This window comes from Dermacentor silvarum, chromosome 6 (assembly GCF_013339745.2).
Source record: "Dermacentor silvarum isolate Dsil-2018 chromosome 6, BIME_Dsil_1.4, whole genome shotgun sequence".
Classification (NCBI taxonomy): Eukaryota; Metazoa; Arthropoda; class Arachnida; order Ixodida; family Ixodidae; genus Dermacentor; species Dermacentor silvarum.
Window position 1 is genome coordinate 159056649 of NC_051159.1, and position 17072 is coordinate 159073720.

The following is a 17072-nucleotide window of genomic DNA, read 5'->3' on the forward strand; positions in this document are numbered from 1 at the left end:
CCCTCCACTTAGTTTTTCGTGGAAATGATAGGGTTAGTATTGCAAACCTTGATAGCCACGCAGGGATTCACCCAGTAGCCAGATTTACTGTACAGAGTCGTGTTAGGGCTGCACCCGTGTAAGGGCTGCACGCCCAACTTGGCAGGCCAAAATTTGGAAACAAGACTTCCCAATGGAGAAGCAATCGCGTTGGGTGCCCCGATGCGGTGCATGCGCATTGGTGAATTTTTGCAGGCTGACTACTTTTGTGCGCTGCTACTAGATGGCGAGAGCTGCATGTTGACCTCTGATGCGATGGTACATCCGTGGTGTGCACAAGTCGCCGGCTGGGCCTGTACCATTTTGATCAATAGGTTTGGTCCCTTGTAAGGGCCGCACCTCGTCAAAATGGTAAAAAAAAAAGTGCAGCCCTTACATGAGTCTATATGGTAATTGTTTAGCCGATAACATGGCGTGGGAACATTGTACTAAAAGGTTTATTAATGCGTTAGCATTATGTATATGTGTGTAAGTATATGTGTGTATATATGTGTAAGTGTGGGAAGCCGGTCACGTGGTGGAGGTAGAGAGGGAACGGAAGACCACCGTCAACTGCACTTCACTCCTCGACGAGGCAGGACGTGTGTCGAGTGAGCTCCTGAACGACACTTTGCTGTGTGGTGAATGCTGTTTAATCATAGATCCAGGAGCTCAGAGAGGTGTGACGTAATGCTAATGCATTTCTCTCGCATTTAGTGCTAAATCTCCACAGAATCTTTTTATCATAGAACACACACAAAAGTTCACGCTGCCACGGCTGCTCGTTGTTATACCCGATATATTGCTAAAACTGGTATTGTTATAAGTGGGTTCACCTGTATTGGCATTCAGGCATCAGGCACCCCATTTTTATGTTGAATTAGTCGGCATAGGAGTTTGATTTTGAGTTCGTATGCTGATTGATGAAGTTCAAGTTCTTAATTGATGCCTGATTTTGTGAACATTGGAACACCATTACCAAACATTAACCAATGCCCTCGGCTAACTGGCATTCATTTTGTCTCGGCAGGCACCACAAAGCCAGCGCTGGTGGCTCTTTGGAGGTGTTGCACCACACGTCCTGGTGCTCTTGTTTGCCTGGCCTGTGGTTTTTCAGCTTGCCTTCTACATCTTCAGCCATCGCAGGCGCAGACATCTTAGATGAATGCTGTACTTGAAGCCCAAACGGATGCGACACTCATGAACAAAAGAGATTGGCATTCTTTCACACGAAAGGCCGACTCTTTAATTAATGTTCCATATTCTGGTGCAGTTTCCGTGCACACTGGTTATATAGCAGGTTTGTTCCTTTATGTCTTGTGCTGTGAGAGTTTGCATGGCCATAGCCAGTGAAGCGTCTAATGTACAGTTTGTAGCAGGAATCATTGTGTTGAGGTGTTGATGCTGCTTCGTAAGGCAAGAGAGTGATGAAACTGAAAAAACCTTATTTTTTAAATGTATTCATATTGCTCTTGCATCGCCCACAAGTATGCGAAGGCACTACCGCTTTTTCCTGTTGTCAGCACAGCGTCAATCTTGCAGTTTGTAGTCGTTAAGAGAGGTGTCGAAGCAGCATCATTTAATGTGTCCACTGCAATTGATTGTGCTTTTCAACTCAAAACAATGGTGTTTCTTTTTTTTTTCTTTTTTTTTTTCTTTAATGGCTGCAAATTGCCTGGGAAGAATTCGGACATACTGTTGGCTGATATAGCATCTGAAACATTAGCGCATGGAAGTGGTTAAGTCATGTACAAGCTCCACAGGACTGTTTATTTTAGATGCTTGCACATATTTTAGAGACTGTTGTTACAAAAAAAAATTGTTATTATGGCATTAATAATAACTCAAAAAGCCACAAAATCCAGAAGCAACAAAACATAACTTTAGTTGCTTTTACGTGCTGTCTTAATTAATGCATCACCCTTGGTTCTATGAGTATGTGCAATATGTAAATGTCTTGTCTCTATGCTGTAAACATGAAGTTTTTGTACACACTTTATTTTCTTGTCATTATAAGCAGGCATTGGAAAATGTAATTTTGTTGTAATTGAAGAAAGTTATTGTTCTTTGTGTTTCCTCTACTGGTCTGTGCAAAGTGCTTGCTGAGAAGTACATAGTACAGAATCTTACTTCAAAGGGATACCAAAGCCAAACATTAAGTCAAGCTATATTGGTAGATTACCGTTTGAGCATAATGTGTGTATCATGGCCAGTAACACGACTTTCTCAAAGGAGAAAAATGACATGAACATGAAAGAGGAGTGGCACCACCATTTTGCAAATGCGGAATAATTAGGCTCCCACTGATGTGCCTTGTCCTGGCCACAATTTGTAAAGGGTAGTCAGCAATTGGGGGAAAAAAAAAAATGATTGACCCATCGGATTTAACATCTCCCACAGCAACTCTAAGGCTATAAGAGACGTACATTCGAGGGCTCCGAATTAATTTCGAATACCTGGGGCTCATTAATGTGCACCTAAATCTTAAGTACACGAGTGTTCTTGTGTTTCACTCCAATCAAAATGCCAGCATAGTAGCCAGGAATCGGACCCTTGACCTCGTGATAAGCTGCAGAATGCGATAGCCACTGGGCTGAGCCACCACGGGAAGTGGTGATATAAATCAAACTGCATTACACTTGAGAAACAAAATGCAGCTTGTGCCGCTTCTTTTTCGATTAAAAATAAAGAAATTTCCTAAAGGCTCTCTGATGCGACTTGTAATGCTTCGCCTTCTAATGCCAAGAGCAGTGGAGCATGGTAACTAAGACAATTGCTGGAGCACAAGATTCTTGCACTGTGATGATGTGTTTATATGCATTGCTCCATTCATGGTAAAATTTAATTAAAGTGTCTTCATTTGTTATTTAATTCGCTACTGCAGTAAGTCATGTAATCTATTACTCTAGCTAGACTCATTATTTGCTTTTGTGTCCCTTAAAAGAATTTAAATTGCATCCGTTAAGGCTTGCATGTCTTGCTGAACACGAGTGAGAACTATTGCAGGCTGCTTAAGATAGAGAAATCAGGGTTGGAATCGTGCGCCAATTGTGTCATTTTGATACTCAAGCAAATTGCTGCACCAAATTGTGCTGAAAGTGTAAAAATGACTGAAAACAGCACGCTGCGCCAGAACAATTTTTGGCAGCTTGGGCTTTGGCAGGCATCAGCGCAAGATCACTGGCACGGTGCAGGGCGATATGTCATTTGTCTTGGAGCGTGTGTAAAAGTAACTTTCTCATTCTGGCCGGCAGTGGGAACGAACAGCTGCAATCAGTTAAGCTCCCTGAATAAAACTAAAGCTAGCAACATCCTTTTATCTTGCCACCTGAGCCAGCGAGCGAGGGCAGGCTAGCAGGTCTGGGGCTTATCCGCACCAGTCACATGGTTGTGCTGGCGCCATTCCACGAAAACATGCCCGAGTGATCAGTGCGGTGCTGGCCGTGCCTTTTGTTTTCCTGGCTTCTTGTTTTGATTCGCGCCGGCACCTCAACAGTTGCCAGGGCTGGGCAAAGATACTTTGCACTTGTATCATGATACGATAAAAGATAGTACCGCAAATATTGTATCTGATACGATACTTTCCATTTGCTTGCTTGGAAATCCAACCTTGTTTCGTTTGAATGAAATGTCTGTTAGTATTTAGCTGCTTAACATGAAAGCTCTTTATACACTGCGCTGCCAGTGGTTTTAACAGCGAAGCTGTTTAAGCAAGCCGTAATTTGTAGTTCGTTTCAAGAAACTATCATCAGCAATGAAGAAAGAAATAAAAGGAAATAAACTTTCTTGCTGAGGTGGGATTCGAACCCGCGTACCCACGGTCCCACGGCGAGCTTCGTAACCACTAAGACTATACAGCCACGCTTGCAGAACATGCATTTATGCGAACCATATGATTGTGTTCGAGCATCGTCTTCGTCCACAGCTGGCGCGTTCGCATGCGCCTGTGCCAATGCTCTGCGAGGTGAAGAGCAGGTTTTGTGCACTATGCTCGGGAGAGAGATAAAGAAAATGAGAGTGAGAGAGAGTCGCATTCATGGAGCGGGTCTCCTGGAACGCGTTGTCGGCATTGCAACGCGGTGTCGGCATTGGAACATGGTGTCGGTGTTGCGAGCTGTGCTAAGCCACGCGCTGTGACGGCCGTAAGTCTGAGACGCGCGAAAAGACATTATCATCATCATGAGTAATAAGATTAAAAGTATGCGCACACTTACGGAAAATGCTGGGCTGCGATTGCCCAGCTTCGCTGGTTCAAGCCTTGCGCTGCCGAGTGCAAGGTTAAGCATTTTTTTTTGCTTGTGACTTTTGTAATTGATGAGAGTCGCTGCTCTGTTTCCGACCAGCTATATATGCTCTGCTTGCTGACCAGTTCCGATGGCAGCATCTTGTATCTTAAGATACATTACCTTATTTCATGTATCGGAAATACAGATACTGATACATGTCTTGCCAGATGTATCATGATACAGATACAAAATACCCAAAGATACACGTATCTTCGATACTGCCCAGCACTGGCAGTTGCTCTTGATTGTAGTGCGCAGCCCCATCATCGCGAATCCCAATACCGCGTCGATTGCATAGCTGCGCAGCGTGATCGGCATGATCAAAAAGTGCAAATTGAGAGGGTGCTCCAAAATTAGAATTTGTCTGCTCCGAAAATTGCTACGAAATTACTTATGGCATTCTTGTGCATTCCCACTCCTGAGAAACGTATCAGATTTTTTTATCCACTGTGTATAGCTTCTTTTTGTTTTAAATGATAGCTACTTATGTTGAAAAGTGTCACTTGGTAGCTGCACGAGCATTGTTATGACGGCGTTAAAAAGCTTCTCTTTTATGTGATGCTACAGCCAATTCCGTCCGTAAGTGCAGCCGTAGCATAACTGCTTCCGAATACTTTCAAAATTTTGTTTGAAGGTGGTTACTTCATTCCAAATCAAAAGTGGTCAAATAATGGCCTATTCACTGTAGCTTTGCGTAGCGTAAACTGTAGTATGGGACCAGGTACCAGCGATGTGAAAGAACAGTTGATGGCATTATCAGCTGGACTCGGGCAACCACGTTTGAGGTGGTCACCCTCGGCTGAACTTCTTTAAGCCTAGAATTTCACGACAAAGCTTAGGATGGGGTAGTTTCGAGGTTAAGCACTTTATCTCAACACTTGTGTCAGATTTTGATGCAAGTGGCTGAAGAAAAGGCATGTATGATATGGTACCACAGTATTGACAAGGCAATTAAATTTAAGCATAAATGGGGGGATGTGACAATCTCAGTAGTGACTAACTATCTCTCTCATCTTCATTGTGATGCCTTATAATGGAGCAGCATATTGTGTAGCAACCTATCGAGCCTTGTGGAGTAACGAAGTAACATTGCAAATAACGGAGTAAAATTGCTTAGCAATGTAGAAAGCTGTGAGGCAAGCAGCTTCATTGACTACTGATGCCAGTGCTGTTGCTTCTGTGAAAATGGTAAACTTAGTGTAGACTACAATATTCTAGGCTGCCCTGGCATTTGTAAAGTTGTGGGGTTATACTATTCAGCAGCATGCTTCCAGTGTTCATAATGTTGCAGCTTGTACTGGGTGCAGAAATGGAATGTCTCACGTTTCCTTTTCCCATTACCCAACACATTCCAACGTATTTTCTATCCTGTTAGCACCTTGCCAAGCTGTCTTGCCAAGCTGTCTTGCAAGCACAGGATGAAGAGTCTTTGTGTGGCACTGATAAGCCTGAGAGATTGAGTTCCTTGAGCATAAAATGACCATGTTTTCTCAACGTCTCTCATTCAGGCGGTGCTGTACAAGCACATTATTGGCAGTGTTGCTGAATGTTGCGAAAGCTTGGAGAATGGCTTATGCATGGCTTTCGATTTGTAGAAATGCAGCAGCTGCAAGGCTGCAATTTGCGTAAAGGGACGCTGAAGGCAAAAGGTAAATAAAGTTGAAATGAGAGTACTGTTCTAAAATGACAAGTATGCCATTGTTGCCAAGAGCACAGGTTTTGTAGACAAGTAAATAATGGGAACGTGAGATACTGCTTACGCTGCCAACTTTAGAAATGTGGAAAACAAGCTGTTGCTGCTGCTGTAACTTGATCTGGCAGCTGTTTCTACAAAGTGTTCCATGATAAGAAGCAAGTTGCATTGCACCTGACAATGAAAGAAAATGCGCCTTAGCTGCTCTTATTGGATCTTCACTTGGGAAAAAAAAAATGTTACTGCTCCAAAACCAGTTTGTTAGCGCTATTCTGTCACCTGGCACAGAAGAGCAGCAGGGTTACTTGTGTGTAGCAACAATTTAGAGGCCAAGAATGATGTGCATTCACTTTCAATCATGGCTTATTAAACCTGAGGAAATTTGAGCTATTTTCTCTTGATGCGAAGAAGTTATTTGCTGCGCAAATTTCTGTGGTACAGCCCATGCCCATTGCTATGGATCCGCATGTACTTTTGGGTATACCAAACCATTCTTGTCACTTTGTTTGGACAACTTATAATAATGCAAGGAATTCCAAATGCAAAATGATGCAATTTTCTTTTGCACGGCTCTGCACTACCTCTGGGATCGGCCCACGCAAGAGGCCACCTTTCTGTCAAAAAAAGCTCACCTTCATACATAGCGTTCGCAGCCAGCGTTTTCCGGTGAACATTACGGTTGCATAAACTGCAGTTGCCAGGAAGTGTGTGAAGCAGTCAAGGATCTTTGAATGCTATCGTGTTCCACTCTTAAAGGCAAAGCTCAAGCGTCCTCCAATTTTTTCTTTAGAAATAAACACATAGTGGCAAGACTCCCGCAACTGCATGCCGTGCGACGCTCTTCCACTTAACGAAGGGTTTCTGGGACGACCATGCAAGTGGCTCCCCGCTGCCCACTACTGTCGGCTCGGTGTAGAGCAAGTGCTGCTAGGCCTAACCCACTTTGCTTCGAAGCCGTAGCATATAGCGCTTAAAAAAAAACAAAAAAAACATCAACTATTGCAAAATGCATCGTTCTGGGAATGCTTCAATTTCATATTGCAGCAATTTGCACACATAAAAGAAGATATGCTGCTCTTAACAGCATCCACACTGCTAAGTCAGCTGAACGTGGTGGCCGAGTTGCACTTGCCTTGTATTGCAGCTCGAATTCATGCTACATGTTTGACAGTGGTCGTCGCTCATCAGAGATGAAAATTAAGACCAATTTATTCTACTAACCTTTATTTTGTCTGATAAACAAGCTGTAACTGGTGTTTGTGTCATCAGCAGCAGCAAACGCGCTCGAGCCGAGTGGCCGGCACGTGCGGGGAGCTGGCCACAACGGCAAAAATATTGCTTGAACAGATTCTTTTTCCTTCTTTTGCCAACAAGAAAATCTTGCCATTGTACCCAGTAGAGATGCTCTTGTGTGGGGAAACTGCGCTATCTTGCCAGCCAGCATCAGGAAAACTATGGACATGAAGGCACTGTGCTGCTGGTGTGGTTGTATATCCTGCCACAGCCTGAACATGAGGCTAGCAGTATGTGTAAATAAATAAATCATACAGCATAAATCTGCTTATTTATTTAAGATCGCCCCTGGGTTCCAATGATCAGACGCTAGACAACAGTATATGCGAAGTTCCACTATTTCACAACATACTGCGGCCCTAATTTTGGATAAAATGGACTTCGAATATAACGGACCTTATGCTGGATTATTATGGTCTGTTTTAACGACCGTTGACTGTATAATCATTTCAACTAACTTATATTTTTTATCTTCAGTGTCCCCCATGTAGTACAAGGTGGTGCATTCCACACAGATGTTTGCAGCATTTTTTGGTACTTTGTCAAAAGGAAAAAGAAAAGCAAAAAAAAGTGTACATTTCAAAAGTATGTATTGAAATGTTGTGTTAGAGCACTATAAAAAAAAAAAAAAGAAAAGAACAAATGGGTCCTGGTGCACTGCTGAAAATGCCTGCTTTGCACAGGCACTAAAAAGAAATTGTGCTCAATGATAAATGATAGCAGATTGGGAATTATAGGTCTTGCTGTATTTGAGGGGCAAGATACGGCATTTCAGTCTCCGTACTTTCTGAGCAACCTCTAAACAGCAACATTTTAAAAATGTGTATACTATGCTCTTTGATTCAGTTGCAGTCTTTTTGGATGGTGTTTAGACATTCTTCTGTTAATCGTACAGAGGTTTATGTGTGTAATGCTCTACGTGCTGTTTTAATAAACCATGTTTTTACATGAGTGCCTGGAGATAATTTCAACATTGTGATTCACAGTGTGAATTCTAGTTAGTAAGGAAGACTCAAGAGAGAGAGAGACAACACTTTTAAAGCGAAGCTTTCTTTGCCTCTTCCTTTGACTTTTGCACTGCTGCTGCCGTTTCCTTTTGCACGCTGCGTCGGGGGGGGTTTCCGAGCGTGTACATAGAGGGCAGGATCGTGGGAGAGAGGAAAGTCAATGCGAGAAACTCGTTTGAACCTTTCCATTGCGTGGCACGTGCACAATGCCCTCTGGAGCTCCCTAGGCATCGCCACAATACCGTCTTGACAGCTGTAATTATCCGTGACCCCCCTCCAAAGCATTGCAGAAACTATGGCACTTGCCTTTCTACTAACAGAGGGGACGTAGATAGAACTATAGAGAGGAGGGGGGAGAGGAGACAGAATGGGTTGAACCGACGCAGTCGCGAAACAAGTGAATGAGGCTAGCTGTCACTCTGAGCTAGCTAGCCCAGAGTGCTAGCCTTGCCACTCTATCAGTTCCCCATACAGGGTGAAAGGGCGGGAGAGGGAAAAGATGACATGAGAAGGCAAGGAAACAGCGGTTGCGGGCAAATTGAAGGTACGGTACGGTCATATCATCACCATCAGCCTATATTTATGTCCACTGCAGGACGAAGGCCTCTCCCTGCGATCTCCAATTACCCCTGTCTTGCACAAGCGTATGCCAACTTGCACCTGCGAATTTCCTAACTTCATCATCCCACCTGGTTTTCTGCCGTCCTCGACTGCGCTTCCCTTCTCTTAGTATCCATTCTGTAACCCTAATGGTCCACCGGTTATCCATCCTACGCATTACATGGCCTGCCCAGCTCCATTTTTTACGCTTTATGTCAACTAGAATATCGGCTATCCCCGTTTGTTCTCTGATCCACACCGCTCTCTTCCCGTCTCTCAACGTTAGGCCTAACGTTTCCATGGCTCTTTGTGTGGTCCTTAACTTGTTCTCGAGCTTCTTTGTTAACCTCCAAGTTTCTGCCCCATATGTTAGCACCAGTAGAATGCAATGATTGTACACTTTTCTTTTCAACGACAGTGGTAATCTCCCAATCAGGATTTGGTAATGCCTGCCGTATGCACTCCAGCCCAATTTTATTCTTCTATAAAATTCTTTCTCATGATCAGGGTCCACTGTGAGTAATTGACCTAGATAAACGTACTCCTTTACAGACTCTAGAGGCTGACTGGAGATCCTGAATTCTTGTTCCCTTGCCAAGCTATTGAACATTATCTTTCTCTTAACATTATCTTTGTCTTCTGCATATTAATCTTCAACCCCACTCTTACACTTTCTCTGTTAAGGTCCTCAATCATTTGCTGTAATTCGTCCCCATTTTTGCTGAATAGGACAATGTCATCTGCAAACCGAAGGTTGCTGAGATATTCGCCGTTAATTCTCACTCCTAAGCCTTCCCAGTCTAAGAGCTTGAATACTCTTCTAAGCATGCAGTGAATAGCATTGGAGAGATTGTGTCTCCTTGCCTGACCCCTTTCTTGATAGGTAACTCTCTACTTTTCTTGTGGAGAACCAAGGTTGCTGGGCAATCCTTGTAGACATTTGCCAATATATTCACATATGCATCCTGTACTCCTTGGTTACGTAATGCCTCTATGACTGCTGGTATCTCTACTGAATCAAATGCCTTTTCATAATCTATGAAAGCCATACAGAGAGGTTGATTGTACTTTGATTTCTCTATTACCTGGTTGATGACATGGATATGATCCATCGTAGGTTATCCCTTCCTGAAGCCAGCCTGTTCTCTATAGGTTGGCTGAAGTCAAGTGTTGCCCTGATTCTATTGGAAATTATCTTGGTAAATATTTTATACAGTACTGAAATCAAGCTAATGGGTCTATAATTCTTTAATGTCTCCCATCTTATGGATTAGTATAATGTTGGCGTTCTTCCAGCTCTCTGGCGCACTTGAAGTTGTGAGGCATTGTGTATAAAGAGCCGCAAGCTTTTCAAGCATGATATCTCCTCCATCTTTGATTAAATCTACTGTTATTCCATCTTCTCCAGCAGCTTTTCACCTGGTCATGTCTTTCAAGGCCCTTATAACTTTATCGCTAGTTATAGAAGGGGCCTCTGTATCCTGTTCATCACTACTTGAATGAAAGTAGCTTGGCTGCTCTGGGCACTGTACAGGTCAGTATAGAATTATTCTGCTGCTTTTACTATGTCATCGAAATTGCTGATATTACCCTGCTTATCTTTCCGTGCGTACATTTTACCTTGTCCTATGCCTAGTTTTCTTCTCACCGATTTCATGCTGCGTCCATATTTTACTGCTTCCTCAATCTTTTCCACGTTATAATTTCTGATATCCCTTACTTTCTTCTTGTTGATCAGTTTCGACAGTTCAGCTAATTCTATCTGACCTCTTGAGTTTGACACTTTCATCTTTTGCCGTTTCGTTGTTAGGTCCTTTATTCCTTGAGAGAGCTTACCTATTGGTTGCCTTGGTGCCTTACCTCCCACTTCAATTGCTGCTTCTGAGATCAACTTAGTTACGGTTTCATTCATTACCTCTATGTTGTCTTTGTTTATTCATTCATCTTCCTGTTCGTAAGCTGCATATTTGTTTGCGAGCACCAGCCTGAATTGGTCTGCTTTTACCCTTACTGCAAGTAGGTTGGCCTGTTTCTTCACGACTACTTTATTCTTTCTCTCTTCAAATTGAGAGAAATCCTTGACCTCACTAACCTATGGTCACTGCACTTTACTCTACCGAACACTTCTACATCCTGTACTATGCTGGGATCGGCAGAGAGTATGAAATCTATTTCATTCCTTATTTTTCCATATAGTTTTTTCCAGGTCCACTTCCTGTTGCTGCGCTTCCTGAAGAAGGTATTCATTATTCGGAGCCTATTCCTTTCCACGAATTCTACCATAATCTCTCCTCTAGTGTTCCTAGAATCGATGCCGTAGTTGCAAATTGCTTGCTTGCCAGCCTGCTTTTCCCCATTTTTGCATTGAAGTCGCCCATGGCTACAGTATACCAAGTTTGCACCTTTCTCATTGCTAATTCAACATCTTCATAAAACTGTTCTATTTCTTCATCATCGTGACTGGAGGTTGGGGCGTAGGCTTGTACAACTTTCATTCAGCTTTATTACGACGACTGCTACCCTCTCATTAATGCTGTAAAATTCATCAATGTTGCCCGCTACGTCCTTATGGACTAGAAATCCTACTCGGAATTCTCTCCTATCTGGAAGACCTCTGTAGCAGAGGACATGGCCGTTAGTCAGCACTGTATAAGCCTCACCAGTTCTTCTCACCTCACTAAGGCCAATAATATCCCAGTCAATACCTGATAATTCTTCGAATAGCCCTGCTAAGCTAGCCTCACTCGATAGGGTGCGCGTGTTCAATGTTGCCAGGTTCAGTTTTCATTGGCGACCTGTCCGGACCCAGAAATTCTTGGCACCCTCTGCCGCGTAGCAGGTCTGACCGCCGCCTTGGTCAGGTGCTCCGCAGCCGCTGGGGACTGAGGGCCATGGGTAAATTGTTGGAGTCATTACAGAGGTAGCGGCCGAATACTGCACCAGGGAGGCCAATTCCTGTTCTGGTGAGGGAACGGTACAGTATGCTTCTGCTATTTCTGAAAAATAAACACCATGCAAAATTTTCGAGCGGACAATTGATGCAGGGCGTGGAGACGCAAAGCTGCATTAAAACACTGTAGGTAACGCTACTGAAGCGGTCGCACGTCAAATCAACACTTCTGTACCCACCACGGTAGCTTGACGGCTATGGCATCGCTCGAGGTCGCGGGTTAAATCCCGACCGTGGCAGCCGCATTTTGACGGGAGCGAAATACAAAAACACTAGTGCACTTAGATTTAGGTGCATGTTAGAAGAACACCAGGGTGTCAAAATTAATCCAGAGTCCGCCACTGTGGCGTGCCTCAATCCGATCGTGGTTTCGGCACGTACAGCCCCATAATTCAGTTGAAGTTTTAACACTTCTGCCACGATGTGATGTGAGGCAATGATAATGCTCAACCTTCTTGGAGATTATGAACAATGGCGCACAACAGCACCTCAAGCAAATACGTCTCCCTGTGTGTACTGTGCAGACAAGCAGCAGTGGTGCACGCAAGTTAACATTTATCATGAACTCTCCACTCTCGTATTTGGACTAAACGCTGAAAATAACACATTCACCCTTGAACATCACTGTTAATTATCGTTAGTCAAAGCAAACAGCATAGAAAGCTTCGCTTACATTGATTCCCAGAGTGCGTGGGATCTGTATGTGCATGAGAAACGCCACTGGGTGTTTGCATGTACTAATACCCATGCCACGTGGGTGTAATGCCAGGAAGAGTCTAGGAGCTTAGATTTGTTAATGCTATTATTTCTAAAGTTGCTGCTACGTGCATTTTTAGCGAGATTAAACATAGCAATGATGATAGCTGCAGCAAATTTGTTTGCAATATGTGATATTGTAAAAAAAAAACTGGTTATTGTGAAAATAATCCAAGAAATGTTCCTAAAGTATGTTTGTAGAATTATTTTGGATTACATCAGAAAATGTATCATGTGCAGCTGCAACTGCCAACTTGGGAGTGAGAGTACGCACTTGATGGCTGAATGAGCCATCAAACGGAATTCCTCAGATAACTTGGTCTTTATTAGTGCCCCTCTGTTATTCTTTGTGCCCTTGTGACACAATCGGAGAGCCTGTCATATTTCCCTTCCCTATGCCCACAAAAATAGACAAAGAGAAGTTCTGTGCTATAAATGGGTAAACAAAACAATGACATCTTTATTTCAAACGCTGGGTGGCAAGTCCAAATTCAGCCCACACAGTGAAAGATAAAACCTTCAGGTACATTGCACCTTCTCCCTTCTTAACCTTTCGTTTTTTTATGGTAAGACACAAACATCTACATAGAGTCTGACATAAGGGGGTTATACATAGTTACAGAACAGAGTTGTGGCAGTGATCTTCACAACTACTGTGTTCAGCTTTTATGGTAATTTAACACACAGGGGTGGAGATTACATGTCACAATGACCTTGGACTGCAGTAACAAACTAGAAAAGGACACACCACAATGAGAATGATTTGGGTAGCTTGTGATGCATGGCTAACAGGAAGTAGGGCAAAACTGACGAGCAAATTCAAAAGTGGTCACTACACTAATTAAACATCAACTGACATGGTTCAATATGCAGTAATTGTTTCCTCCTCTGTTTTCTCTTAGTTATGCAATAATATTTGCAACAATCAAGCTTGTACTCCATTTCATACATAGCAGACATGGGCTAGATAGAATTCTCTCAACTCCCATTTGTGATCAGTAAATGGTGCATCACGTAAGAAAGAAAGACGTCTTTTGAGTAATAAGTCATATTTTGCAAAACAACTGATGTGATCCCAATTACTGCCAAACAAAAAGAGTGGTATATTTATGCAACCAGTGTCCTCGGCACACTGCTTGTGCTTGCAACCATCCACAAATTATAGTTTTAATGTGAAGTCGTCGTTCCATAGAAAGCATCGCACATAAAAAAAATATTTCCGCTGTGAAACAAGCTAAGTGATGCTTCAATGACCACACTCCTTGCACAGCTTCCGTAGCATTGACTGCTATGTATGAGGTGGAGTATAGAATTTAAACATTTACGCATTTTCAAACCGTTTTTTTTTTCTCATCCATTCTACAGTGTTGCTGTCTGTTGGAAAACGAGTCATGCCACACATTGTACAGCAGTTAAAACAGTGTTGAATATAAAATAACACTAGCACAAATGCACCCTGCCCACTGGCTCTACCTCAGTGGAAGGTCTCTTCTACTCGGAAGCCAAGGTGATTTGAAAATTGATAATCTTGCTGATAAGTTGACTCTCCTTAATTCAATCCCTTTAAGTAAAAAGTGTGAGCTTCTTCTGGAACTCGGCAACAGGGTCAAAGTTAAAAAGCAAATAGAATTAACGACTGTCAAACTAGCAGAAGTCAACTGTATTTCATTCGTCGCACACCTGTCACATTTTGTAAAAGTATTAAGCATGAATTAACTTTTTTTACATTTTGACTTTTTTGTGACATCAGTTTCAAAGGCCCATTTCCTCCATTTGATGAGCTGGGCATCAACATTGTTTACTGGTTTCTTGTCTTGGCTTTAATTCCCAGAAAAAGACCAGTTGCAAATCAAAAAAAAAAAAAAAAAAAAGATTACATGGGCTATTGATAATTTTCATACTTGTCATCACAGTGGCATTCCATTCATTATAACAGGAGCAAATCTCCAGCAGTTCTATATAGTTTACATACATGAGGGACCTAGTTAACATATGCAGGACATTCTGGGACAAACAGTCACATTAAACCTTTCAATATAGGCAATGACAAAACTTATCACACATGACGACCAGCACATACTCCTTCATTAACCTTCGCATATGACATGTGCACTGTACTTTTGACACATCTACGCACAGACCTTCAGTTTCCATGTTGCGTAAGGATGAACACTTCGAATCTTCATCCTGTCTAACAAAAAAAGCACGGCACTGTGTGAAAGAAAAAGAAATCTTTCAAAGAGAAAGGAGTGTGGTCACACTTTTTCACACAATGTAATGAGAAGTGCAGTCCTTATAAAAAAAAGTATTTACAGACGCCGACTAATTTGAAGAACAATTCATGGCAGCTCCCTGGCTGTTCATAGATTTCTGGAATAAAGAGAAAAAAAAAATGTAAGAATGAGCACACGGCAGCTTGCATAGTCACTACTGCACTGTTAAATGAAATGAAAAGCATAAGCAATTCCAAATCTATACATTGTGTCAGTACTTATGGATCCATACATGACAAAAAAAGTAGCAGTAGCATCGATTGCGATAGCAAATTAGTAGAGCACGCTACAAAGCAAGGATAGTAGTTTAATGGGCCGTATAAGTTGTAAACATTCGCTTACTAACTAAACAGACAAGCACGGTGTCACGCGCCCACAGGTAAACCTGAACACATCTCGCTCGATGACCACGGAAACTCGCTGTTAAAGCGCCCGAGTGAGAAAGCGTGCCAGCAGCAGCGGGCAAATTGACATTCACACTGTCTCTCGTCTCGCTTCAACACGAACTAAATGTCAAAAACACAGCGCATACAAAGCTATCGGCACTCGGCGCATGTACTTTGTCCCCATCGAGATCGCTTTGAAGGCCCCGCCCATGTGGCCGCGCCGTGAGGAGCAGCCGGCGGAGCAGCCGAGGAGGCGCGTAATTATGTTGTTTGTGCTCCCACTTTCACCCCCAATTTCTTCATTACTTTTACACGTCCATGAAGAAGATTCTTTAATTTCCCCTGTACTTTCCATGGCTTCGTTATTTGTAAGCTGCTTGTGGTGAAATGAATCTCTCTCATAGATTTATAGTTGCCCTGCAGTGGTGATGAAATTGATCCCCTCTTAATAAGTGCTTCAGTGCAAGATTCATTTTCTTCATGCTCAGGGCATTAAGTAAGGATAGGCTTCACCTTAACATACCAGGGTCATTGTAACCAAACACTTGTAACAAACTAGTTGGGACTGAGCACTCTGAAACTTTACTGTAAGTGACTTTTACGTATAAGTGGAATTACCCCTACTGGCTTTTGCTAACTCTTGCCCATGGGAAAGTTTGTTTTCAAATAGGTAAAGAATATTTTATTTTTGAATATAGTCCTTCAGGCTACATTGCAGGATATGGGAATGTAGCTAAGCAAATTCTCTTATGTGATGTCAATATCATGCAATACACTAATTATAAGAGCAAATGAAATTTGTTGAAACAAAGATTTCTAGGCAAACATTTATAACAGTAAGTGAAATTGCAAACTGGAAGTCGGCAGTAAAATGATAAAATATATATCTTAGGCACTGCTATTGGCAAGCTCTTGGCATGACAATCAAAGTAAGAAAGCCTTAATGCTACAAAAGGAAATGTTAAATTATGGTGATCAGTGTGTCCATACACCAAAGGAATTACTTGTGGCCATGAAGCATGGCCACAATATATATTGCACAAGTGTAGCAGAAAGTGCTTGTTTTCTGGCTAACCTCCTGTCTAGTAGTACATCTTGCAATTTTTGTACAAGATCTAGCAAATTTGGTGCAGTTTGCCGTCTGATTACCCACTGCTCCTTAATAGGTCTGCGACGTTCAGAAATGCAAAAAAAAAAAAAAAGCTTTGAAGCGCTTTCTCAGCATTACTGTTGAAAGAACAAGTCCTGAGTAGAAGTTGTCATTGTTCTAGTAAAGGGACAGTGGCAAACGTTGCAAGATTTCCATATACGTATGTAACAGTTATGACAAATTCATTCCCCACTGGAGTTGGATCCTCTTTGCACGATGATTAAATACTGCACTTAAATGAAGCGAACCCCCGATTGGTGCACATGTCACTGCTTACTGCTCCATACACTGCAGTGGCGCACCGACGGGAGGGTTTCGGGTGTTGTAACCCCCCCCTGAGGCCGAGTTAGCCCCCCTCCACGTCCAGCCTCACCAGTCCACCGTGTACCTTCAGTGCTCTGTTCACATTGTCATTACAATTCAGGAGGTGGCTCGAGGTCGAATTTTCCTGATTAACAAAAACACTGTATCACTGTCTTGTATTTATTCATTCACTCTTAAATTACTTTGAGTAAAACGCTGAAGAAATAAACATCATCATCATCCTTGGTGTCATTATTATAATTATTAGGCATTTTATTTGCTGTTGGATTCCTCTGGCTAAAGCAAGGAAATTGCATATTATGCAAAGTGCTTGCTTCCCCCCCCCCCCCCCCCCCC

General features: G+C 42.6%; 2 protein-coding genes across 5 annotated transcripts in view; one reads left to right on the plus strand and one right to left on the minus strand.

The window, feature by feature from the left end:
• Positions 1–8241, plus strand: part of LOC119456305 (acyl-CoA-binding domain-containing protein 5) — a 28845-nt gene extending 20604 nt beyond the window's left edge. For all 4 annotated transcript variants that reach the window (XM_037717999.2, XM_049669712.1, XM_049669711.1 and 1 more), the window contains one exon: positions 1049–8241. In XM_037717999.2, the coding sequence (XP_037573927.1) occupies positions 1049–1183 (135 nt within the window). In that variant the 3' untranslated portion in view covers positions 1184–8241. The remainder of the gene's footprint in view (positions 1–1048) is intronic.
• Positions 8242–13025: 4784 nt separating this feature from the next.
• Positions 13026–17072, minus strand: part of LOC119456303 (pyruvate dehydrogenase (acetyl-transferring) kinase, mitochondrial-like) — a 50917-nt gene continuing 46870 nt past the window's right edge. Inside the window, exon 12 of the mRNA XM_037717997.2 lies at positions 13026–14973. Within this exon, the coding sequence (XP_037573925.2) occupies positions 14926–14973 (48 nt within the window). The 3' untranslated portion in view covers positions 13026–14925. The remainder of the gene's footprint in view (positions 14974–17072) is intronic.